The sequence below is a fragment of the Oreochromis aureus genome, linkage group 8 (genome assembly GCF_013358895.1).
Source record: "Oreochromis aureus strain Israel breed Guangdong linkage group 8, ZZ_aureus, whole genome shotgun sequence".
NCBI lineage: Eukaryota > Metazoa > Chordata > Actinopteri > Cichliformes > Cichlidae > Oreochromis > Oreochromis aureus.
The window spans coordinates 6,351,414-6,372,181 of NC_052949.1; the positions used below are offsets into that span (position 1 = coordinate 6,351,414).

General features: G+C 40.2%; 1 protein-coding gene across 8 annotated transcripts in view; it reads left to right on the forward strand.

Moving 5' to 3' along the window:
- thrab (thyroid hormone receptor alpha b) overlaps positions 1–20,345 on the forward strand; it is a 156,963-nt gene extending 136,618 nt beyond the window's left edge. For all 8 annotated transcript variants that reach the window (XM_039616067.1, XM_039616071.1, XM_039616069.1 and 5 more), the window contains 3 exons: positions 5,398–5,544; positions 7,866–8,124; positions 11,807–20,345. In XM_039616067.1, coding sequence (XP_039472001.1) covers positions 5,398–5,544; positions 7,866–8,124; positions 11,807–12,057 — 657 coding nt within the window. In that variant the 3' untranslated portion in view covers positions 12,058–20,345. The remainder of the gene's footprint in view (positions 1–5,397; positions 5,545–7,865; positions 8,125–11,806) is intronic.
- The last annotated feature ends 423 nt before the right edge of the window (positions 20,346–20,768 follow it).

Consider the following 20,768-nt stretch of genomic DNA (forward strand, 5'->3'; position numbering starts at 1 on the left):
GTCTCGTCGACGTCAACAACCCCGTCTCAAAGAAAGGAATGTCAGCACACTGGTGGTCTGCAGCTTTCCAGTGCAATAGGATAAGATTGATTCCATGTGTATTCAAAAGGCTTTTTCCTCAATATTCAGATAGTTCTCAAAGATAGAACTGCAATATACGTGATCATACAAATTTGTGAAGCATGAATGCAAAATTATTCACTCATATTTACTAACAGGCGGGATGGTGAGCTATCCTTCTTCCTTCTACTTCCCGGCTACTAAAGGTCAATATACACTACTTGCTCCAAGTTTTCTATTCAGTTTGTTAGGCGGGAGAAGTGAATCATAAATCGTCACGGCGGCGCTTCATCTCACACAAACCTCCTTTTTTCCCCGATTGGTCCTGAACTTCTGACCTTTAAGCTGTTGCTCTCAAAAACATTAAAAGGCCTTGAAAAGCTCTCCCCAGCTACTTAGTTGTGCTACAACCTAGCAATGAGAAACAGAGACATATGTGATTCATGCATGGTAGGCATATGGTTTTGGTTGAACAGAGATATCCAGAGTAAAAACAGCAGTGTTTTAACCGGCACTCATGAGGTGCTCTTACAATCATGCCATGCAGTTACTTTTACTCTACTGTGTATTTAAAGCACTGATATGCAAATGATATGTGACCTTATATAGCTAAAATTCTTGCACCTTGCAAAGTCGCTTCTGAGTGATTGGCACTGATAACAGTTCAGCATGTTGTGGCAGTTTCACTATCAATGTTCCGTCACATTTCTGTGATTGGTGATAATTTATTCATTAGTAATGCATTTTAACCACACACATGTTCACTGTTTCACAACAGCGAAACGAATTTATCTTCTCCAGCTCTGCAGGAGCAAACCTTTTGCAGACCTAATGCATCTGATAAAATAAAAGGTCAGGATGACACTGCAGCAAAAAGTTTTTACTGTTTTCTCCTCTTAATGAGCAGCATTACACTCAGGGAATTTCAAGTTCCCTGAGTGTAATGCTGCTCATCTTCAAGTCTAAATATCTTTTGGCTTACTTTGGGACACATTCTGGGCCTTTTCCTTTTCAATGTGCAGAGTTTTGTTCAAGGAGAGCTTAACACTTATTAAAAAGCCTGCTTCGGCTCCCTGACTAACTAGTCTGTACAGCAGTAAACAAACAAATAATCCCTTGCCAGCTCTGCGGGTACAGCTGAGTGCTTTTCCTCAGTGTCACCCAGATGGCTATGCAGTAAATAAACAATAACAGTTGCAAGAAAATCACACGAGTCCATTAGAAAGCACATATGAGCCTTGCATAGGCCAGAGAGGAGGAAACTATTTACAAATACTAATTAATACCCATACATTCATTGTGCATGAACGGCTCTATGGCAATACCAATTCACAAGCTGCAGTCATGTGTAAAAGAACGTTTCCACAGGCCTCTATGCAGGGCTGTGAAAGTTTAAGAACATCCCGATAACTTGAAGTTAGTATTTTCTGTGTGACTTTTTCAGTCTCATATCCATGTGGAGGAATTTTGGCCCAATCTTCTTTACAATGTTGCTTTAGTTCATTGAGGTTTGCAGGCATTTGTTTATGCAGAGCTCTGTTGCAGCATTACAGTCAGTTTAAACACTTGAGTCTTTCCTTTTTCAGTCATTCTGTTTTGGATTTGCTGCTGCGCTTGTGATCATTTGTCATATAGCATGACTTAGTTTGGGTCAAGCTCTACCTGCCTTGACTCTTGTATACCTCTTTTTGGTATACAAGAGGAATCTACGGTCAACTCAGTTACTGAAGGTCTTGTGGTTGCAAAACCGGCCTCCTCCACCACCCTGACAGTTGGTTTGAGGGGTTTGTGCTGGTATGCTGTATTTGGTTTTCACCAATTGTGGCGCTGTGCATAATGACCAGACATCAACTTTTTGGTCTCATAGAAGTCTTGTGTTTTATTCAGATTTGCAGCTGTATCCTTTTTACAGAGAGGAGGCTTTTTTTAATTGTCCTGTCATTAACTTTAACATTTAGCATCCTAACAGAGGCCTGTAGACTCTGAGAAGTCTCTCTTCTGTATTTTCAGATTTTCTTTGCCATTTCTTTGAGCATTGCACACCATGCATCTGACCTTGGGATGAACAGCCACTGGGAAGACTGTAGCATTGTGTTAACACACAATTGACTGATCAATTGTGATATAGCTAGATTAAAACTTGGAAAAAAGTCCTGCAAACTAGATACACAAAACGAATGCTACTGAGCGGATTCTTAAAAATTGTGAACTGTATCACTGCCAGAGCAGAACAATGCTGCATTAACCTTATTCAAAGAACTGAAGGCTGCATTTGCATTTTACTGATTAGGCGAGCTTTACTGAATCGCTTTTAATTTAAAGATATGTAATTGCCACCCCTCCGTAATACGCACTTGGCAAACTGTCAAGTCTACTTTGTTATGTTTCATTTAAAAGGTCGGCAAGTCTGAATTAGAAATTAAAGTGTTTAAGAGTGTTCTTGTGTAAATAAAATTGTACCCATGAAGTCGGGTAGTGACAATGGGATCTGTGGAGTGCTGCCTTTGGTTCATCCCAGCTCTCTCTGTTGCTGCTGCCATCATGTGGAGTGATTTCTGCACAGGCTGCAAATATTGCACAGTAGATTTTTATTTTTTAGCAGATCTAAAGCATGCTTGCTTTGTTTAAGTGCTTCTCTTTTGTCCCCAGCATCAAGAGTGAGGGACACCAGCTGATGTTAGCTTAGAAATGAAGTCCATTAAGGCCACATTCACACAGAATAACCATACTTTGTAAAATGAACTTCATGTTGTGTTTAGTTTGATCTGAAACAAGTGACCAAGCACATAAGATCATTGAGAAAAGGAGCTGAGGGACGTTTTCCCAAAGTCTTGGGCCTCCTGGGTCTCCATCGAACAGAACATTTACTTTTTACACTGTTTGTGCACTCACCTCTTTACCCTATACTAGTATTAACTACTGAAGTGTAGTAATCTGCAACACTTGTATTTTTGTGCCTGTGCAAGCTTCACTGCAGATTACATAACATATTTTGCCAGAGGACCAGTGAGAGTCAGCATCTGCGATTTGAGCTCTTTTCTTTCCAAGTTTTTTGTTTTTCTGCTGCCTCTTTTTCTGCTTGAGAATTTGAGTAGAGGAGTTTGCGTCAGCAAAGCTTGGAGCAGCATTTGTGTGCGATTTCATGACTCTCATGTTGCCACACAGCATGATGAACAGTTTACAGAAAGTGCAGGCTGAAATCCATCAGAAGCAAAATCCCAAGGGATGATCAGATGGATGGCATCAATGGCAGCGTGAGCTGAGCGACATTTTTCCTAATGAATATTTGTCATCAAGTCTGAGGATGATGGTAGAAAATTCAAGTGAAATACAAACTTTGCTTATGCCATACAAATTCATCACACAGAACAGTGACATGATGGGATCATTTCCAAATCACATTAAGTCCCCCGGTAATACTAATCCTGGATGGATTGAGCTAAAGACTATATTACATTGTCATCTGTGTCAGTTGTGAATCGTGACACAGAGCTAAACCCGAGAGATCTGCCCGTCTCTCTCCTGGCAGCTGTTTTCCCCATACTGACATGAAAAATGGCCGCTGACCTCCACCAACAAAAGCAATGTTTTGTTTTGGCTCTTGCACGACAAGAGTTGCAGTCCATCAAAGTTATTATTACAACTATTTAAATTTTCCGTAATTGCCCAGCTTTCAGCCTCACAGCAGAGGACTGGCTGTGTTTGCACTGATTTACGCAATCCTTCTTCCTCTGCATCATGATTGATGACTCTTTGTTCGTGGTGATTATTCCTCTACTTTTATCTCATCCCATTTATAGCCGGAGCAAAGTCTGAATAAATGACTCTGTCCCTGACACATGCTTTATTCACTGGAGCGGGAAACAATATTTTTCATAGTCATAACATCAATTCAAACAACTCTGTAAACATATATATTAGTGATCGGCGGTCTGCCTTTAAGTAAGTGTTATCTGTTTGATTACATGTCCCCGTCCTTTCTCCAAGGACAGTCCGCTGTCCTCTGATAAACTGTTCTTTGATTTGCAGCATTTTGTGGAAGACAAGCCGTTTAGAAAAATGTTGTTGTATTCTGAAACACCTTAAAGAAATCCCATAAAAAGGCCATAATATTTACTACTTTGTCTAAGGTGCTCTACTACAACAACAGACCGTACAAACTGAAAAGGCAAGCAGCTGTGACTGGGAGTTCATCTGGTTTGAATCACTTTGCTATTAAAAAAAAAAAGGCTATGCGTAGTACACATAGACAAATGTAGCCACAGTTATAAAGGAAAAAAATGTCTGTCTTAGACTGCAGAGGCAAACATGGAGACAAACAGGAGGGATGCTTTCTCTAAGTCGAGAAGTGGATCACAGACTAGGACAGCTGACTGTTAGCGCACGATATCCTCAGCACATTTCCATTCCATTTATTTTGTAACTTTGTGTAGGATCATGCTTCAAACTATCTGCACAAGCTGATGAATGACATCACTTTAATGTCAAAGAGACATGAGGGGTGCGTTCCAAAGTCTCACCTGCACAGGCCTCCTCAGTGTCCTCCTAAATCAGGGGTCTCCAACTCCAGGCCTTGAGGGCCGGTGTCCTTCAGGTTTTAGATGCGTCCTTGATCCAACACAGCTGATTTAAATGGTTAAATCACCTCCTCAATATGTGTTGAAGTTCTTCAGAGGCCTGGTAATGAACTAATCATTTGATTCAGGTGTGTTGACACAGGGTTAGATCTAAAACCTGCAGGACACCGGCCCTTGAGGCCTGGAGTTGCCCACCCCTGTCTTAAGTCATACTGGTTTCCACGAGTGGTACAGAAGCACTGAACTACAGTCCACTGAATACTTAGGATATTATAGGCTTTGGACAACCTAGCATGGTTGTTTTTGATGTTTTTATGGTATTTGTTGACTATAAGCATTTGAAACAATGCAACTGGCCCACAGTTCAGTCAGTTCAGTCTGCATTTAAAAGATGTAGGTAGCAATCGTGACATTGTGCATTGTTTAGTAAGCCCTGCTTTATCCTTGTTTCTGACTCATAATTTACAAAATCAGCATTTTATTGCACATAAGTCTTAAACCAGCGACTGAACCCATAAATATTCATGAAAGTGTTTACTGAGGTCAAAGATCGAGGGACCCTCAGGGCTGGTTTGCAGTTGGACTTGAGTTTTCACCCCCCTGCTTGGGCATTAGAAGCCTGGGCTTCACTTTGCAGAGCTGTAAACTAGGTTCATCATATATGGATCAAACAGTTTTTATTCTTTTCTGCTTTACTAATCTCTAATTTAACTTTTCCTCTGTGCACTAATCAGCCACCCACATTTATTTCCCTATTTAGCCAGAGAAAATCGGCCAGTCTCCAGTCGCTCCAACATCAGACGGAGACAAGGTGGACCTGGAGGCCTTCAGCGAGTTCACCAAGATCATCACTCCCGCCATCACCCGTGTCGTTGACTTTGCCAAAAAACTGCCCATGTTCTCTGAGGTGAGTGGCGATTAATTTGACCTGAACAGCACAGGGGAAAGCCAGAATTAACACTAAACAAAAATTGGCAAAACTGTTCATTTACCACAGCTAAACCAAGACTGCTCCAGTTTACCAGAAAAGTCCAGCACACAAGGAAAGTGCTGATCATTTACATATTTCCTCAAGCAATCGCAGTGTTTGCAAAATAAACCGGCCTTTGTTTCTGACAATTAGTGAAGCATTCCTGCTCCTGTTTGGCCTGCCTCACTTAGCAGCACGTAATCATGTTTCCCTTCTGTGCTGCTTGTAATGAGACCTCGGGTGATTGGATAATTATCAGGGTGTATCAGAACTGTTGTCTAGTGGGACAGCTGTAGTGACAGAGCTGTATGACTGTGACTCTGCTGGTGATGAATTGCAGAAGAGGAAAAAGTCTTTACTGTGATCTATTAGAGTTTATGAAAATGTCACTTTTTTATTTCTTAATCAGCATATTTTAATGTATTGTATAATTATTATACAAGTATCGCTATCATGATGGATACTACTAATCAAGTCGGTGTCTGAGCATGAATAAACTCCTTATAGTGCTCCCAGAGCTGGAGGTTTAGCTATAACAAATGCAAAGTTTGAATATTCCAGACACAAGCAGATAATCAGCAATGTTTAATTTGCTATCTTCTTCTCACATTGTAACATATTTTATTATGAAAGAAGCCATTTTAATCTGATTAAAGAGGCAGAGGGATGGAACCTGTTTAGCTTACAAGCGATCTGTCCGTGGCTCTGCAGTAAATTACTTATAAGAATCCACAGAAACAAAGCCTGCATTCATTTAGCCAGTAAAAATTAATCAGTTGCTTTTTGACAAATTGATGCAGTACTAACTGCATTATTAGGCATTTACTTTAAGCCTGCCCCCTAGTTAGAAATTTACAAGACAAATCAAGCCAGTGAATGTCAATTAATCTGCTCTGCAGTCAAGAGCAACGAGGAAAGAAACAAGCTCACATCAAGGTACGATTAATTCAGCACATCAGAGCCTGCAGATTTAATTGAACAGGTTTTAACCCAGAGTTTCTAATATCCATGTAAATCAGGGTGTATTAGTCATAATCTGTGTTCATCAGTGGGGAAAAGAAAGTACGCCTATTTTCAGCCCATCTTCATATTTCTCTACCTCCCATCCCTTCCTCTTTAGCACATCTCTCTGCCTTCCTCGCTCTCATTTATTATTTAGTATCCTCTTTACCTAAATTCTCTCTGCCATTATTTGCTGTACTGCTTTATTGACACTTAGATAATGGTGAAGATGTGGGAAGGTAGCAACGCAGCTGAGTCATATCTAATGTGTGAGCACTAAGACAGTCGACTGAAGGACAGATATTTCTCATTTTTCTATGAAACTTACAGAATGAAATAAAAAATTTGTGTCAGAGATTCAGTTTGTGGATGGCAGGTTTACAGGCCAGTACCGGCTGTGAAACCATGGATGTAAACAGATGTTTCAAATAATGCTGCAGATAGCAGCATGAAGACACTGGCATTTTTTGCTAGTTTGCTTTATTTTTGTAGTTATTTATTATTACGACCCGTTGATATCGGCCGTAGCAATGAGACTGCTGATACAAGCAGCTTAAGTGAGTTTCCACTGAAGTGTGTCTGGGATCCAGGTTGGCTGAGGAGCTGAGTAATTTGGGATGGACTCAGATTAGAGCCACTATTCCTCCACACTGAAAGGAGCTAGTTGAAGTGGTTGGACACCTCCTGAACACCTCCTTGTTTAGATGTTTTTGGCGTGTTCAGCTGGAATGTTGGCCCCGGGCAAACCCAGGGCTCACTGCAGAGAATATACCTCTCAGGTGGCTTCTGGTGTTTCTGGAAGAAGAGCTGGTGAGAGGGAGGTCTGGGCATCTCTGCTCAGACTGCTGCCCCAGCCTTTAGACCCAGATAATGAGCAGATGGATGGATATAATACAATAAAATGGTTTATAAAGGAAAACAGCTCTCTGAAATACTGTAAACTAAATAAAATACAATAAAAGTGGGTTAATAAATTTAGTAAAAACAAACAAGGACATCAACTTTCAGATGAAGTTAAAGTGACTCAGTATATACAGCATGTAAAGTATAGTGCTATCTTTTATTGAACGATTATTTATTTTCAAACTACCTGTTTACTCTATTTTTTTTTTTTTTGCACTCAATGTTCACGTTTATTTTTAGCCTTTTGCGTGACCGCTTGTCTAAGGAAAGTGCTTAATAGATAAACTTTCCTTACTAACTCGCTTTGTTTTTGAGAATATGACAATATGTTTGCTCTGATTTTGATTCACCAGCTGCCTTGTGAAGACCAGATCATCCTGTTGAAGGGCTGCTGCATGGAGATCATGTCCTTGCGCGCAGCCATGCGCTACGACCCGGACAGCGAGACGCTGACGCTCAGTGGGGAGATGGCTGTGAAGCGGGAGCAACTGAAGAACGGCGGGCTGGGCGTGGTGTCGGACGCCATCTTTGATTTGGGCAAGAGCCTGGCACAGTTCAACCTTGACGACACGGAAGTGGCGCTCTTGCAAGCCGTGCTTCTCATGAGCTCAGGTTATTGCTAAAACCTTTATTCTGCATATTTAAAGCTACGTGGCAGTTACTCTGGACTTGTTGCACGTGTTATTAGTGATATATCAGTTTGAGTTTAATGCAATTTAAATGCAAATTTCTAGTCTCCTATGGCCTTGCAGTTGCAATACAAAGACATCATTACTCACTACTCTACATATCATACAATGTCGCCTATTTTGAATCAAAATCTAATTATAGTCTGAAGATAAATGTCCACATGCATATTCAGTGTTGGGAGCTCAATTTAAATGTGATGAATAAGTCTTTGCATGTCTCTGGTCTTGGTTTATTTATTGTACAACATTTATTACGTACATGCGCAGTTTTTTCAAATAGTAGGATGCAATAGAAGGGATGTTCTAGTCTCTCTCTAATATATCCATTAATATATTATTTAAAATATGGCAAATATACATAAATAATATATTAATATGTATTTGGTGCTGCTGCCCCATGGTTAGCACCATCGCCTCACAGCAAGAAGGTGCTGGGATCTATGTGGTCATTTCTTTCCATTTTGTTGAGTGATATTCCGGCCTTCTCCCACATTCCTGAAACATGCATGGTTAAAGTACTTCTAAACTGGCCATAGGTGTGAGTGTGAATGGTTGTCTATCTCTATGTGTTGGCCCTGTGATAGACTGGCAACCTTCCAGGGCCTACCCAGTCTTTAGCTCTGTGACAGCTGGAATAGGCTGCAGCGCCCCTGAACTGGATAAATGGAATAAATTGGATGGATGAATGAATGTAAATAATTTAAAGGTTTTTTTTTTACTGATTAAAGAAAACTGAAAAAGAAAAATAATATTAAAATGCTGTTAGGACAAACAAGAACTACTCCCTGCCTGGCTGGGGTGCTTCTGGCTTTGTGTTCAGCTATGAGAGAGAGTAGAGAGAGTAGTCAACTAGACAATGAAACATTGCTGTCCTCCTTAGTCGGCAACAGAAACACTCGTCTGCTTGTGATTTTTCCTGGGCTGCAGACCCAGGAGATGCCTGGATGTTGAAACCCCTGGCGAAAAATCCATATGTGCACCTCTAAAACTGGGGTGAGTTTTGAACTGAAAACAAAGTGGATATAAGAAAAACAGATGAACAGTCCACACGCTGCAGGGGATCCGGTTTGACATACTTGTGCTTGAAATGTCACACTTTTCATGGTGGGATGAATTGATAAAAAAGAAGCCCTGCAGTGTGCAATACGACAACTGTTTTTTGTGTTTTTATCTGTAAAATATTAGGAGAACGTAGACCGATCCTCCCCAGTATTATAAAGGCAAAACACAAAAGAAGTTCATGCACAACAATTTTCATCAGTTGTTAACAGTATAAAATGAGTTAGCATATTAGCATCAGCTAATAGCATCATTATTATTTTTGTTCAAAAATCATATTCATTCTTCTACGTATGTTTCACTTCATATTTCCCTGGTCATACATGCCCCGGTGCCTCCTTCAGAGTGTGCATGATGGAGAAAAACAGAATGTGTGAATGCAGCTTGTAGTTAGTCCTCAGAAGTAGTAAGAGAAAAACTTACACTAAGTAGCAGTCTTTTTACAATTTTAACACCAGCAGTTGCTCTGGTTTGAGAACACACTGTGAACTATATGAGAAAAAACTGACATAATGCCACCAACAATACGTAACCACATGTAAATACATGGATGTTAATCTGCAAGGGATGAAAGCTGCTGGTGCTAGCATCGCTAAAGTAGCCACACTTATGCTGTAGTCACACTTGTTAAAACAGTGACTGGAGACTGCAGCACCACCAAAATTATGGCAACTGTATGTAGTGAATTTGCAGCCTTGTTGTCTTTGAAATGTTGTTTTTAAGACAAGGATCAACTCTGTGACCGCTTGCTGTCAGCTGACCTCCTCAGAATGACTTTGGTGTGCCCAGACGCCCTTAAAATGAAAGAGAGTTCATTGCTATCAGTCTGGGATTGAATGGGGTCAAGCTGGCATTAACAGCAATCTGCTTGTGATAATACAGCAGCTATGTGTGATAAATCAGCGAAACTGCAAATCTATTGCTTTCTGTATGCACATAAATTCACATTAAACAGAAATTCACATCACATGCTTACATTCAGAGTCCAGCCAGAGTTTCATAGATTTCAAATATAAATTCCTCCACAAATAGTGAAGTAGTTGCTGCCAAAATTGCATGGGCACTCAGGAACCTTATAATATATATGAATATACCCAGACTACAACCAGCTGGCAGACAATTAAGTTGAATTCCCTATTTAAAAGAGACACATTGCAAAAAAAATTGTGCTCATCGGCGCAGATTAGTTGGCAATTTTTCTGTATTTGAGTCAGATGGGGGTTGTTTGAAGACAGGTTGAATACCACCAGGCACCCTATGTAATCACATCGTGGATTAAAAGTGTTATGTAGGTGTTGCAACCACATCAGTGCAAAAGAGAAAAAAATTAATTGCAGTCACCACTTAACCACCAGCCTTTACTAGTCACAAGGATGTTGCTATTTTTACTCTAGCATGACTGAGCCAATAAAAGTGAATGTGATCTTGTGTGTTTGCAGTGTTATGTTTGCATATTTCAACAGCATATGAAAAAAGATTTGACTATTGAAGCATGTGATTAACAGTTTTAAATGGCTATACATATATATATATATATATATATATATATATGTGTGTGTGTGTGTATATCTATATATATGTATATATATATATATATATATACACACACACACACACACACACACACACATACATACATACATACATATATATATATATATATATATATATATATATATATATATATATATATATATATATATATATATATATATATATATATATATATATATATATATATATATATATATATATATATATATATATATATATATATATATATATATATATATATATATATATATATATATATATATATATATATATATATATATATATATATATATATATATATATATATATATATATATATATATATATATATATATATATATATATATATATATATATATATATATATATATATATATATATATATATATATATATATATATATATATATATATATATATATATATATATATGTATATATATATATGTGTATATATATATATATATATATATATATGTATATATATATATGTATATATATATATATGTATATATATATATATATATATATATATATATATATATATATATATATATATATATATATATATATATATATCTCTAATCTTGTCTGTTTATAATTCTCATTTTTTACTCTTTCTAGTTGGTTAAACTTGTCAATTTTTTCATGTTTCTAGACTGAACGGTTGCATTTTTCCCAAGTTTAATGAACTGGAAAAATTGCTGCCAGGTAATTAGGATTTTTTTCTGGGTTGTAATCACCCAGATGGCACCATGATAATATAATGCTATTTGCAGTAAGAACCTTGGTCATGATGCTTGATAACAGGTCTCATCTTATTTAGTATTGCTAACATTTATAGTTCTTACATCTTCAACTATGTAGTACTCATTGTCCATATGTTCTCTTTTCCCTTCTCCTTCTTACATCCTTTTCCCATATTTCTTCTCTAACCCCCTCTCCATCGCCTTCTGCGCTCCCTCTTCCCGCTCGCCTTCTTTGCTTTGTGCAGATCGCTCAGGCCTGACCTGTACGGACAAGATCGAGAAGTGCCAGGAGACGTACCTGCTGGCGTTCGAGCACTACATCAACTACCGCAAGCACAACATTCCCCACTTCTGGCCGAAGCTTCTGATGAAGGTGACGGACCTGCGGATGATCGGGGCGTGCCACGCCAGCCGCTTCCTTCACATGAAGGTGGAATGTCCCAACGAACTCTTCCCCCCGCTCTTCTTGGAGGTCTTCGAGGACCAGGAGGTGTGAGACACACTTGCCGGCACGCAAAGGGAAGAGAAAGTTGGAGCGAAACAGAAGATGGGTTAGTCCATCGTGTTTGTGGAGGAAGAATGGAGGGAGAATCCTCTCTGCAGGAATCTGCATTTCTCTGACATCACATTCACAGTATGTGGTTTTAAAACTGGAAACAACAATATCAGAAACAACACACCAGCAACAGGAGAGTGAAGCAAACAGAGGATTTTGTTTTGTGAACACCCTCTTCTCCACCTCTTTCTCCTCCCTATACCAACCCCTGTTTTAAAATCTGTTTGGGGGCCCTTCTGTCTGAGCATGATGTCTTATCTAGTAAGAGTTGTAGCCATTTGCCAAGACACAAACACACAGACACACACACACACACCCACTCACAGCCTGTTCCACCTCAGTTCTTCAGGGCAGCACTCTTTGCAGGGTCAGTTTCCCCTCCTTGGTTTTATTGTAGCGGTCACAGATTTACACTTGTCTTGAAGCCCATGTTTCCAGCGTCAAAGCTGGCCAGCACCTCTCAGTATTATTTCTGAATAAGTGTTAAGGCATTGATTCAGAAGGTATGGACAGTAGTGTCATATCGTTGCTCACAGTCATGCAGGCGCACGCAATCAGCAGACACTGCACATTAAAATTTCAGCAGACGTTGTAAACGTTTCCGTGGTGTATAACGGCGGCAGTAAAGCAGAGCAGCCACACCACTTATCAATTACTCAACTCAATCTGAGCCATGACAGCTGTTTTTGGAGCTTGTTCTTCTCATATCCCTGTGAAACCGGTGCTATATTTATATAAGGCTACTCCAGTTTTATGAAATTGTGTTCTCTACCTTTGAAAAACATACAGACCATGGCTCCATATCAACCTTCATTTTTGTCATTGGACCGGTTCCTGTGACATACAGCACACACACATACGCACACACACATGAGCAGACTTGCCTTGTCATTGCCTATGCTGCTTGTGCCAGCAGCCTACCATCTTATGAATGACAAGTAAGCCCTTCTCTGTCTGAAGAGTTACAGCATTGAAGGAAGGGAAGGAAGCGAAAAAGAAGGGGGAGGAGAAAGGGAGATGCTTAGAGGGGAGGCGGGAGAAAAGGAAGGCACAGGGACAGAGAGAGGAATTACACCGTAAAAGCTGGACTATAGATTCTGAGCCAGGGGTCAGAAGTAAATCTCCCACACCCAACCTCCGAGGAGGTTCTGAATAGCAGCAAACACCAGCAAGACGGCAGGGCTCATCACGTACACACACTGACTCTCTTTTTGTCTTTTTAACTCTCTCACACACACACACGAAAACACACATCACCTCAGAGTAACGTGAATGCCTCATTTTACTGTATGCACTGCACGGCAGTGTTGATATACAGCCCTAACCTGCAGGGTTTGTACAGAGTCCTCTTCTCGTGGGCTCAACTCAGTGTGGCCCCTCCAGGCTTCCATACACATTTGCCTTCTGTTTTGATTTTTTTCTTGTTTTTTGGTTATTTTATTCTATTTTTTTTATTTTAACATGGGCGTCACTGAGAGCAGGCAAATGCCAAGAAGGCTACCATTTACCTCAAAGTGGACACACCCCTAGGCTGGGGCAGCATTACTGCCCCTGTGGTGTCAGGCACTACCTCACCTCTGTGGACACAGGGCAGCTGCCCACAGCCTACACACAGACATACACCATTCGAGTTGGAGCATGTGTAGAATGACACACAGATGTGCATAGCTTTTTGCGGAGGTGCACACTCGTAGACATGGAAAGACACAAACATTCGCAGAATACACACACATACACACAGCGCTATCACTTGGTTCAAATGAAATACCACTGAAGACAGGAGGGCCAACCATCCCCCTGGAAGGTTTTACCCCCTTCCAGGGAGTGGTACCCATAACATTCGGGTTATCTCTTTTTTTAATTTTTTTTTTATTTTATCAAGTGGGACCAAGTGTCATCTTTTCAAATTTGGATTTACCAGTTTCTCTAAAGACAGAAACCGACTCGCAGAAGCAACGAAGGACAGCGTGGGATGTGCAGCCCATTAAAGCAAAAAGCAGCAAGAGGAACAATTACACAGAGTTACCAATAAGTCAAGGTGGCCACGCCCGTCAAATCAGCATGCAAAGATTTCCATCTGCATGGTGATGACGTACCACGCTACACTTATGATAGATGCCACTGGAGCTTGGTAAATATTTTCATGGAAAATTTCAGCTTTCTGTCATGCATGGGCAGAGTGTTTGACATAAAAAATGATGGAGTGAAGCCTGCTCACAGGCAACTCAACCGCACTTCTAGCTTCCCAACGCTCACTACTATAGCAGTAATATCTCAGCTCAAACATCCATGGCAGATATGATAAGTTTACCCTCCAAATGACCATACAAGAGTGTTTGATTTGATTTCAAAAGCTCACTCTGCTCAATCCAATTCTGGGGCCAAGCCAAATCTAACTGGGTTGAAAGAAATCTAGTCTATTTTCTATCCAATACCGAGCTGTAGTTTATACTGGGCGCATGCACACGAGTTATCCACACCCCCTCAGAGCTTGAGTGCAGTTGGGAGGGGAGAGGAACTGGAACACCGTCTTTGGGCACAGCGGTGGAGTCTGGTTTGACTCTTCCTAAAGTCCATCACCACCTCTAGAGATCCATCCCCACTCTTCTTTTTTCTACCCTCCTCTTGTCCAGTCCGTGACATTGCCCTTTCTGGAGCCTAGCTCAAGTCTAATACCGCCCCGCCATCAATATGATAACAGACCCCACTCAGCCAGGCTGGTGGGAGTTTTTGCACTAATGCAACAGCCCATAAACTCTCCTTTTCAGATTAGTTTCCCCAATTAAAATTGACCACAAATGGTATCCTGAGCTGCTCTGTGTAACGGGGCCTTTTCTCTTGCAGTGGACTCGGCCCTAAACCTGTCCTGTTGTCAGTATTACACCAGTAGAACCAAAACAGCCCAGAAGCAGGGGGCAGAGATCCCTCCCTAGGAGGGCTTTCTCTTTATCCGTGTAGTACTCACTGTCCCATACCAGAGCCCACTCAAATTTCACTTTAAGCCCTCCTCTGAACACTGAAAATCCTCTCCTTTTCCCAAAGCATCCTAGCTGTCACCACTGAGCAGTTCATACCCAGTTTTGTCCAGATTCATTCACACCAAACAGGATCCAGGCCTTGTGAAACAAGGCTGGCCATAACTGCCCTTTTAGAGTGGCGCCACCAATTGAATGTGACCGGCAAAGCAGCAGGGACGAGAGACTGGAGTGTGAGAATGCGAGGATGCAAGAGAAGAAGAAAGGACAGGACAGGAAACAAACAAACAAACAAACAAAGCTGAGGCCCCAACCCTCACTGCCATCATTGACATGGGCGAGAGGGGGTGATGTGGCTGGTTGCAGAGACGATGTCGTCAAACACACGGAGGAAGGGCGGATGTCCCCTTCGGCTCCCACGCAGCCCCACGCGAACCCCCGCTCCTGTGCCAGCTGACGACCCCAAATGTCCTCCCTCAGCTTCCTCTGTAAGGATAACCTCCAACGTTCAGATTGTGAGGATCAGGAAGACAGATCCCGCATTCCTGAGATGCAGGTTTGGGATTCCAACACATCTTTGTAAAAGAACCGAAAAAGAAATCGACGTCCTTTGTTGTCGTGAGCTGACTGGGTATGTGCGTGTGACAGTAGGGGTTATAATGCTGCTTTTTACCTTCTGAGTCTGATGTAGATTAAGAAAACAAAAGATATATGAAAAGGATTTTACATCCATCAAACAATATGAAAAAAAAGATGACTTTAAAAAAAAGACTCCTGAACAAAATTATTGGAGATTTTTTTTTCATTTTATCATTGTTTTCTTATATTTCTGTTTGTTTGTTTGTTTGTTTTGACGCTTCAACTGCTCTGTGTAAAAGAAAAACAAAACAGCTGTTGTCACTTTTTGACCATGTGTGCAGTGTAACATAGAAAAAACTTCACTTCTTTTTCACGTCTATAGTTTGTGTTTGTAAGCCAACTGATCTGTTTGTCCGTGTGTCTGTCCAGTTGTCCGTCCCCTTTTATCAGGAGAAAATTTACAACCAACAAAAAAAAAACAGGAATTTCTTTTTTATATATATATTTTGTTCCTTTTTTTTAATGAAATACATCTTTGGAGGAAAGAAAAAAAACAAATAGAAAAAAAATAATGCAACATAAACTGAAAATACAAAAAAAAACAAAAAAACTGAAACACAATCTTGTCATACCTCACACAACACGAGACTCAAAGGAACTTGGGAGGAGTCATATTTTGCAGGCACATGTGAAAGTTCAGAGATGCATATATAGATTTTAAAAAAATGTACATGTCGAGATAATATGTGCTTGTGTACGCATCAGTGTAAGTTACAAAAGGACTCTTCCCTCAAGCTTTGGTGCCCTCTAGATTATTGATTTGGTTCTCGAATGACAGGAGGTGCAACTTAAACGCAAGAAAATGTTGAGACATCAGCTCTGAGCTCTGCCAACGTGAGCACTTCACCTTAAAGGCACAGTCTTTAGACAGTAAACCTAAAATGTGAATGGCCCAGAGACTGAGGGATTTTGACTTCTGTAATAGCTGAGTGTTTTATGGAATTGAATGTAGCTGACAGGAGGGGGCTGGACCTGAGCCCGGCACCCACAACCTAACTTCCACACACCAGCAGAGAGGATAGTGGTGTCACATAGACGTTACAAAACAACCAACAAAACTGAGAATATATATATTGCCCGTCTGCAAGGTGCAATACTATGTTATGTATTTTTCTATGATTTGTGTTTTGTTTTGTTTTTTTCATTTACAGCTTATTTTGGCCATAACCAAGGATGTAAATACAAAAACATACAACACTCGAAGATTCATTGTAAAAAGTCAATTTAACCGCTCCATCCCATTGTCATGCAAGTGGATAAAAGTAAAAAGAAAAAAAAGAGCAAAGTAATGTGTAATGCTTGTTACATTTTTTTTTATGTGTGCACCCTCTCACATGTGCATGCAGATCCATATTCAGAAGTGCCCTGTGACATTAATCATAAGCCCTGTGCCTCCTGTTGTTTGCAAAGAGATCGATGCATAGCCCTCGTGTTCTCACGCTTCACATGAATGATTATAGTTTTGTGTGTGAGTGTGCGTTTACCTATGGGATCAGATTCCGTTTTTCCAAACTATTGATGTGAGTGTTGCCAGCAGCTGCGGCAGTTAAAGGTCAGGAGTGCAGTGGGGGATGCTTTATTAAAGAGACGCTTCACCCCAAAGTCAAATCTACATGGCCCATAGTAGAGCCGGGGTTCTCAAAGTGTGCTGCAGTGGCTCTCGAGGCATTTTTGTGGCCCAAGTAAGAATCCACTACTATATTATTTTATATATTTGCATATATTTTATTCATCCACAGTTCTATCAGGACCAAGAAGCCAAAAGTAAGACATGACAGGAAAACAAGGACTTTATTACAGTGTCAAAGAGCAGTGGATAAAGAGGCAGGTCGATCTAGCGATAGGGAACCCAACAGAAAAATAGGGAAATAGGAAAACAACAGAAAAGACTTGGGAAAAGTGGGGCTTGACCAAGACCGATAGGTAAGGGTGATAAGCAACAGGTGAATTCAATAAGCAGAACATGTTAAAAGAAAAGAAAATTCAACAATCAACTAATTTTCTGAAGATACACACACTGTAAAAAAAACTTTGATTAAATGTGCATTTTTCTTGCACTCCCTAAATCTGCAATTGGTCATCAAAACACCGAGAACCCCTGACCGAGATTATGTTGGTCTGAGTTGCCTTTTTTTTTCCAGGGATATGAGCTGCAGAAACATCAGCCTTCTCTTGAGGAACAATATTTCTAACTGGCACATTTGCTTTGTGCTACTTAAAAAAAGAAACTCCCCTATCCAACTGAGATTTCAGTCACCAAACGTATCCCTGCACTGAAGGGAAGCATGCATCTACCATGTGACAAGAAGCTCATGCCTATGACAGAATGTGAACATGACCAGCATTCATTTCAGCTGAGCGTTAATGCTTTTCATTTGCAATGGCAGGCTTAGTTTAGTGCAAAGAAAACAGCCTGTACCTGAAACTGGTCATGTCGCAACAAGGTTTCTGACTTATCTGTAAGTAACTTCACATTACTTCTGAGTTTTATAGATTTTGCGGCACTTAGTTACATTATAATTAAAGAGAAAATAGGCATATCTACAAATGATATATCAAAAACTGTGCAACTCACACCAAAATAATCCAGGTAGATAAATGTGTATATTTGATTTTGGGTAACTTACAAAGGGAAGTGGGATAGGGAGCAGGTTATTATTGGGCATGAATGCAAGTTGAAACAGCTGTTTAACACCCACATCGTAGTTGTCAAAGTCTAAAATGGATTAGTCCTTTTGTCCACCATCCCAATGCCCCAAAAAGCCAGCCTAAAGACACTGAATCCGAACTTTGAGGATCAATTTAACTGAAACCCGAAGTAGTTTGCAACAAGTACGTGAGGCCTCATTAACACAAGTCATTTCAGATGCCATTAGGGCCTACTTCCACAGGTCATTTACTGATGTGCTTGCACTTGCGACGCATAAAGATTACTTGTGCATCTTGGAGAGACAAATGTGTATGTATAGCATTTCAGTAACTAGCTAAAATGAGTCTGGAATCACCTCTCGAATTAGTTTCAGCAATCAGATCTCAGTCAGTTTTAAATGCTTTTCTGGATCCATTTCCTTTTTTCGCTTCTATGACATTGAATAGCTAACCAACCTTCCCACAATGCATAAATTAAAAGTACAAATGGTGTCTTAAATGATGCAAGTTTGAACCAAGCATCATATTTTCAGCTCCAACTGTTTAAAGCTGAAAGTAATTTTGGTTTATAACAATTGGTGACACCCCGAGCTCAAACAAATCATGCTGTTCCTCACCACAACAAGCAGACTGATGTTTTTGAGGCTGGCTTTGTGGAGCTTCTCAGCCCTTCCCCTCCATAGATCCTGGTTTATTCTCACATGTTGACATGTTGGACAAGGGTGGAGATTGTCTGTAATGTCTTTTGGTTTTATGGTTGTTTTTGGTTCCCCTCTCCCCTCCCCCATGCCAAATGTAGAGTTTGTTAAGACATGCAAGTAGCAAGATGTCTATGCAATTTCCCTCCAAATCCCTCCGACAGACATGCTCACTGTAACAACTGTGAGCCGGTCTTGCTTATGAAATCAGATTTGGCCCTTGCTTGAATTCCAGAGGTTCTTTGCATGACCCAGAGACCCTTGCTACTTTGTGTGGGTGCGGGCCAGGACTGTTGGGGTTAGCTGGCCTTTAGCCCAGCCTGCTTGGCTGGTCCTTAGGCTCAGTAAATCTTCACAGTCGTCTGGGACCCAGAGAAGTAGGAGGGGTTCCGGGGATGTTGTGGAGAACAAGGATTCTACGAGACGTGCTGTTTTTTTGTAAACTGCTCAGAAAGTGGTGTGTGTATGTATATGTGTGTTTGGAATTTTGCTTGTGTGCGTCTAATGCGATGCTCTCATTGTTTGGTGCGTTAAGGTCTCAGAGCCTCAAATTACAAAATTTAAACCAGGCCCTAAATTCAGTCTTTCTTGAATATGTAGCTTTAATCTTTGCATATCGCGACCAAGTTGCTGAAATGTATGCATTCAAAGTAGTCGACGTTCATATGTGGATTTTATGTAGCATAAGTAAGGTTAGTTAACCATGTGCTTACCTCTGCTTTTGAAATGTGAGGCAAGTGTTTGATAGCAAAAATCCATTTTCCTTTAGCACTTACTTAGAAGCACTTTGAATTGACCAAACCAACAGTAGGTAGAAGATTCTTCAGAGGTAATACTATAATCATAAATATATATATATGTATGTATATTTAAATTGCACCCAAGCCAAATGACTTTTGCACCATTAAATTTCTGTTCAATCTGAAAGTAAAAACGGCAGAGGCCTTTGGGCAAAGCCATGCAATGAAATGATCAATTATAGCGTTTACAGTTATTTTGAATGAAGTGCAATAAGTGGCTGAGTAAACATTGTGAATTTTATTTGATTTTTTTGTCTAATCAGATCTCTTTCTTACATTTGTGTGAAAATAATGCACTGTCCCATGAGAGCATCGGCAAGACCCAGTACACACACAGACACACACACGTGCACGCACACACGCAAACACAGACCACTTTTTGTGAATGGGTAAAGGAAGCTATTGAAGGATTCTCTCAGGTAAAAGAACATTTTCTAATAAATGATGATGAACCTTGGATGAAAAAAACATTGTTAGCTCCTCTTTTTTTGTCTCAATTTGCAATCACCAGTGTTCATTTTACATTTGTTCTGTCATTATTTCCTGGATGGAAACGAGTAGACATCCAGGTTTCCAGAAATCGGACCCCGAGTCCAACCTCGGACAGATAAAACCAGGCCCTCACTGCTTTCTTAACCCTAAATCAAAATCGATTTTTTTCACGTGTGGGGAGTGTTTTGTCTGTTGGTTTTTGTTTGTTTGGTTCGGTGCTTTTGTGTATCGCTTGGGTTTTGTGCTGCACTATATGGAAGACCATTCCTCCCAGAAAAAAAGAAAAACATCTAAAATATTATGAGTATTTTTTAAAGCATCAGATTGATAAGAAAATGCTGAGAGATTAAGCCATCATTTTTACTTAAAGGAGATCGACTCACATGTTCGAGTCGTAT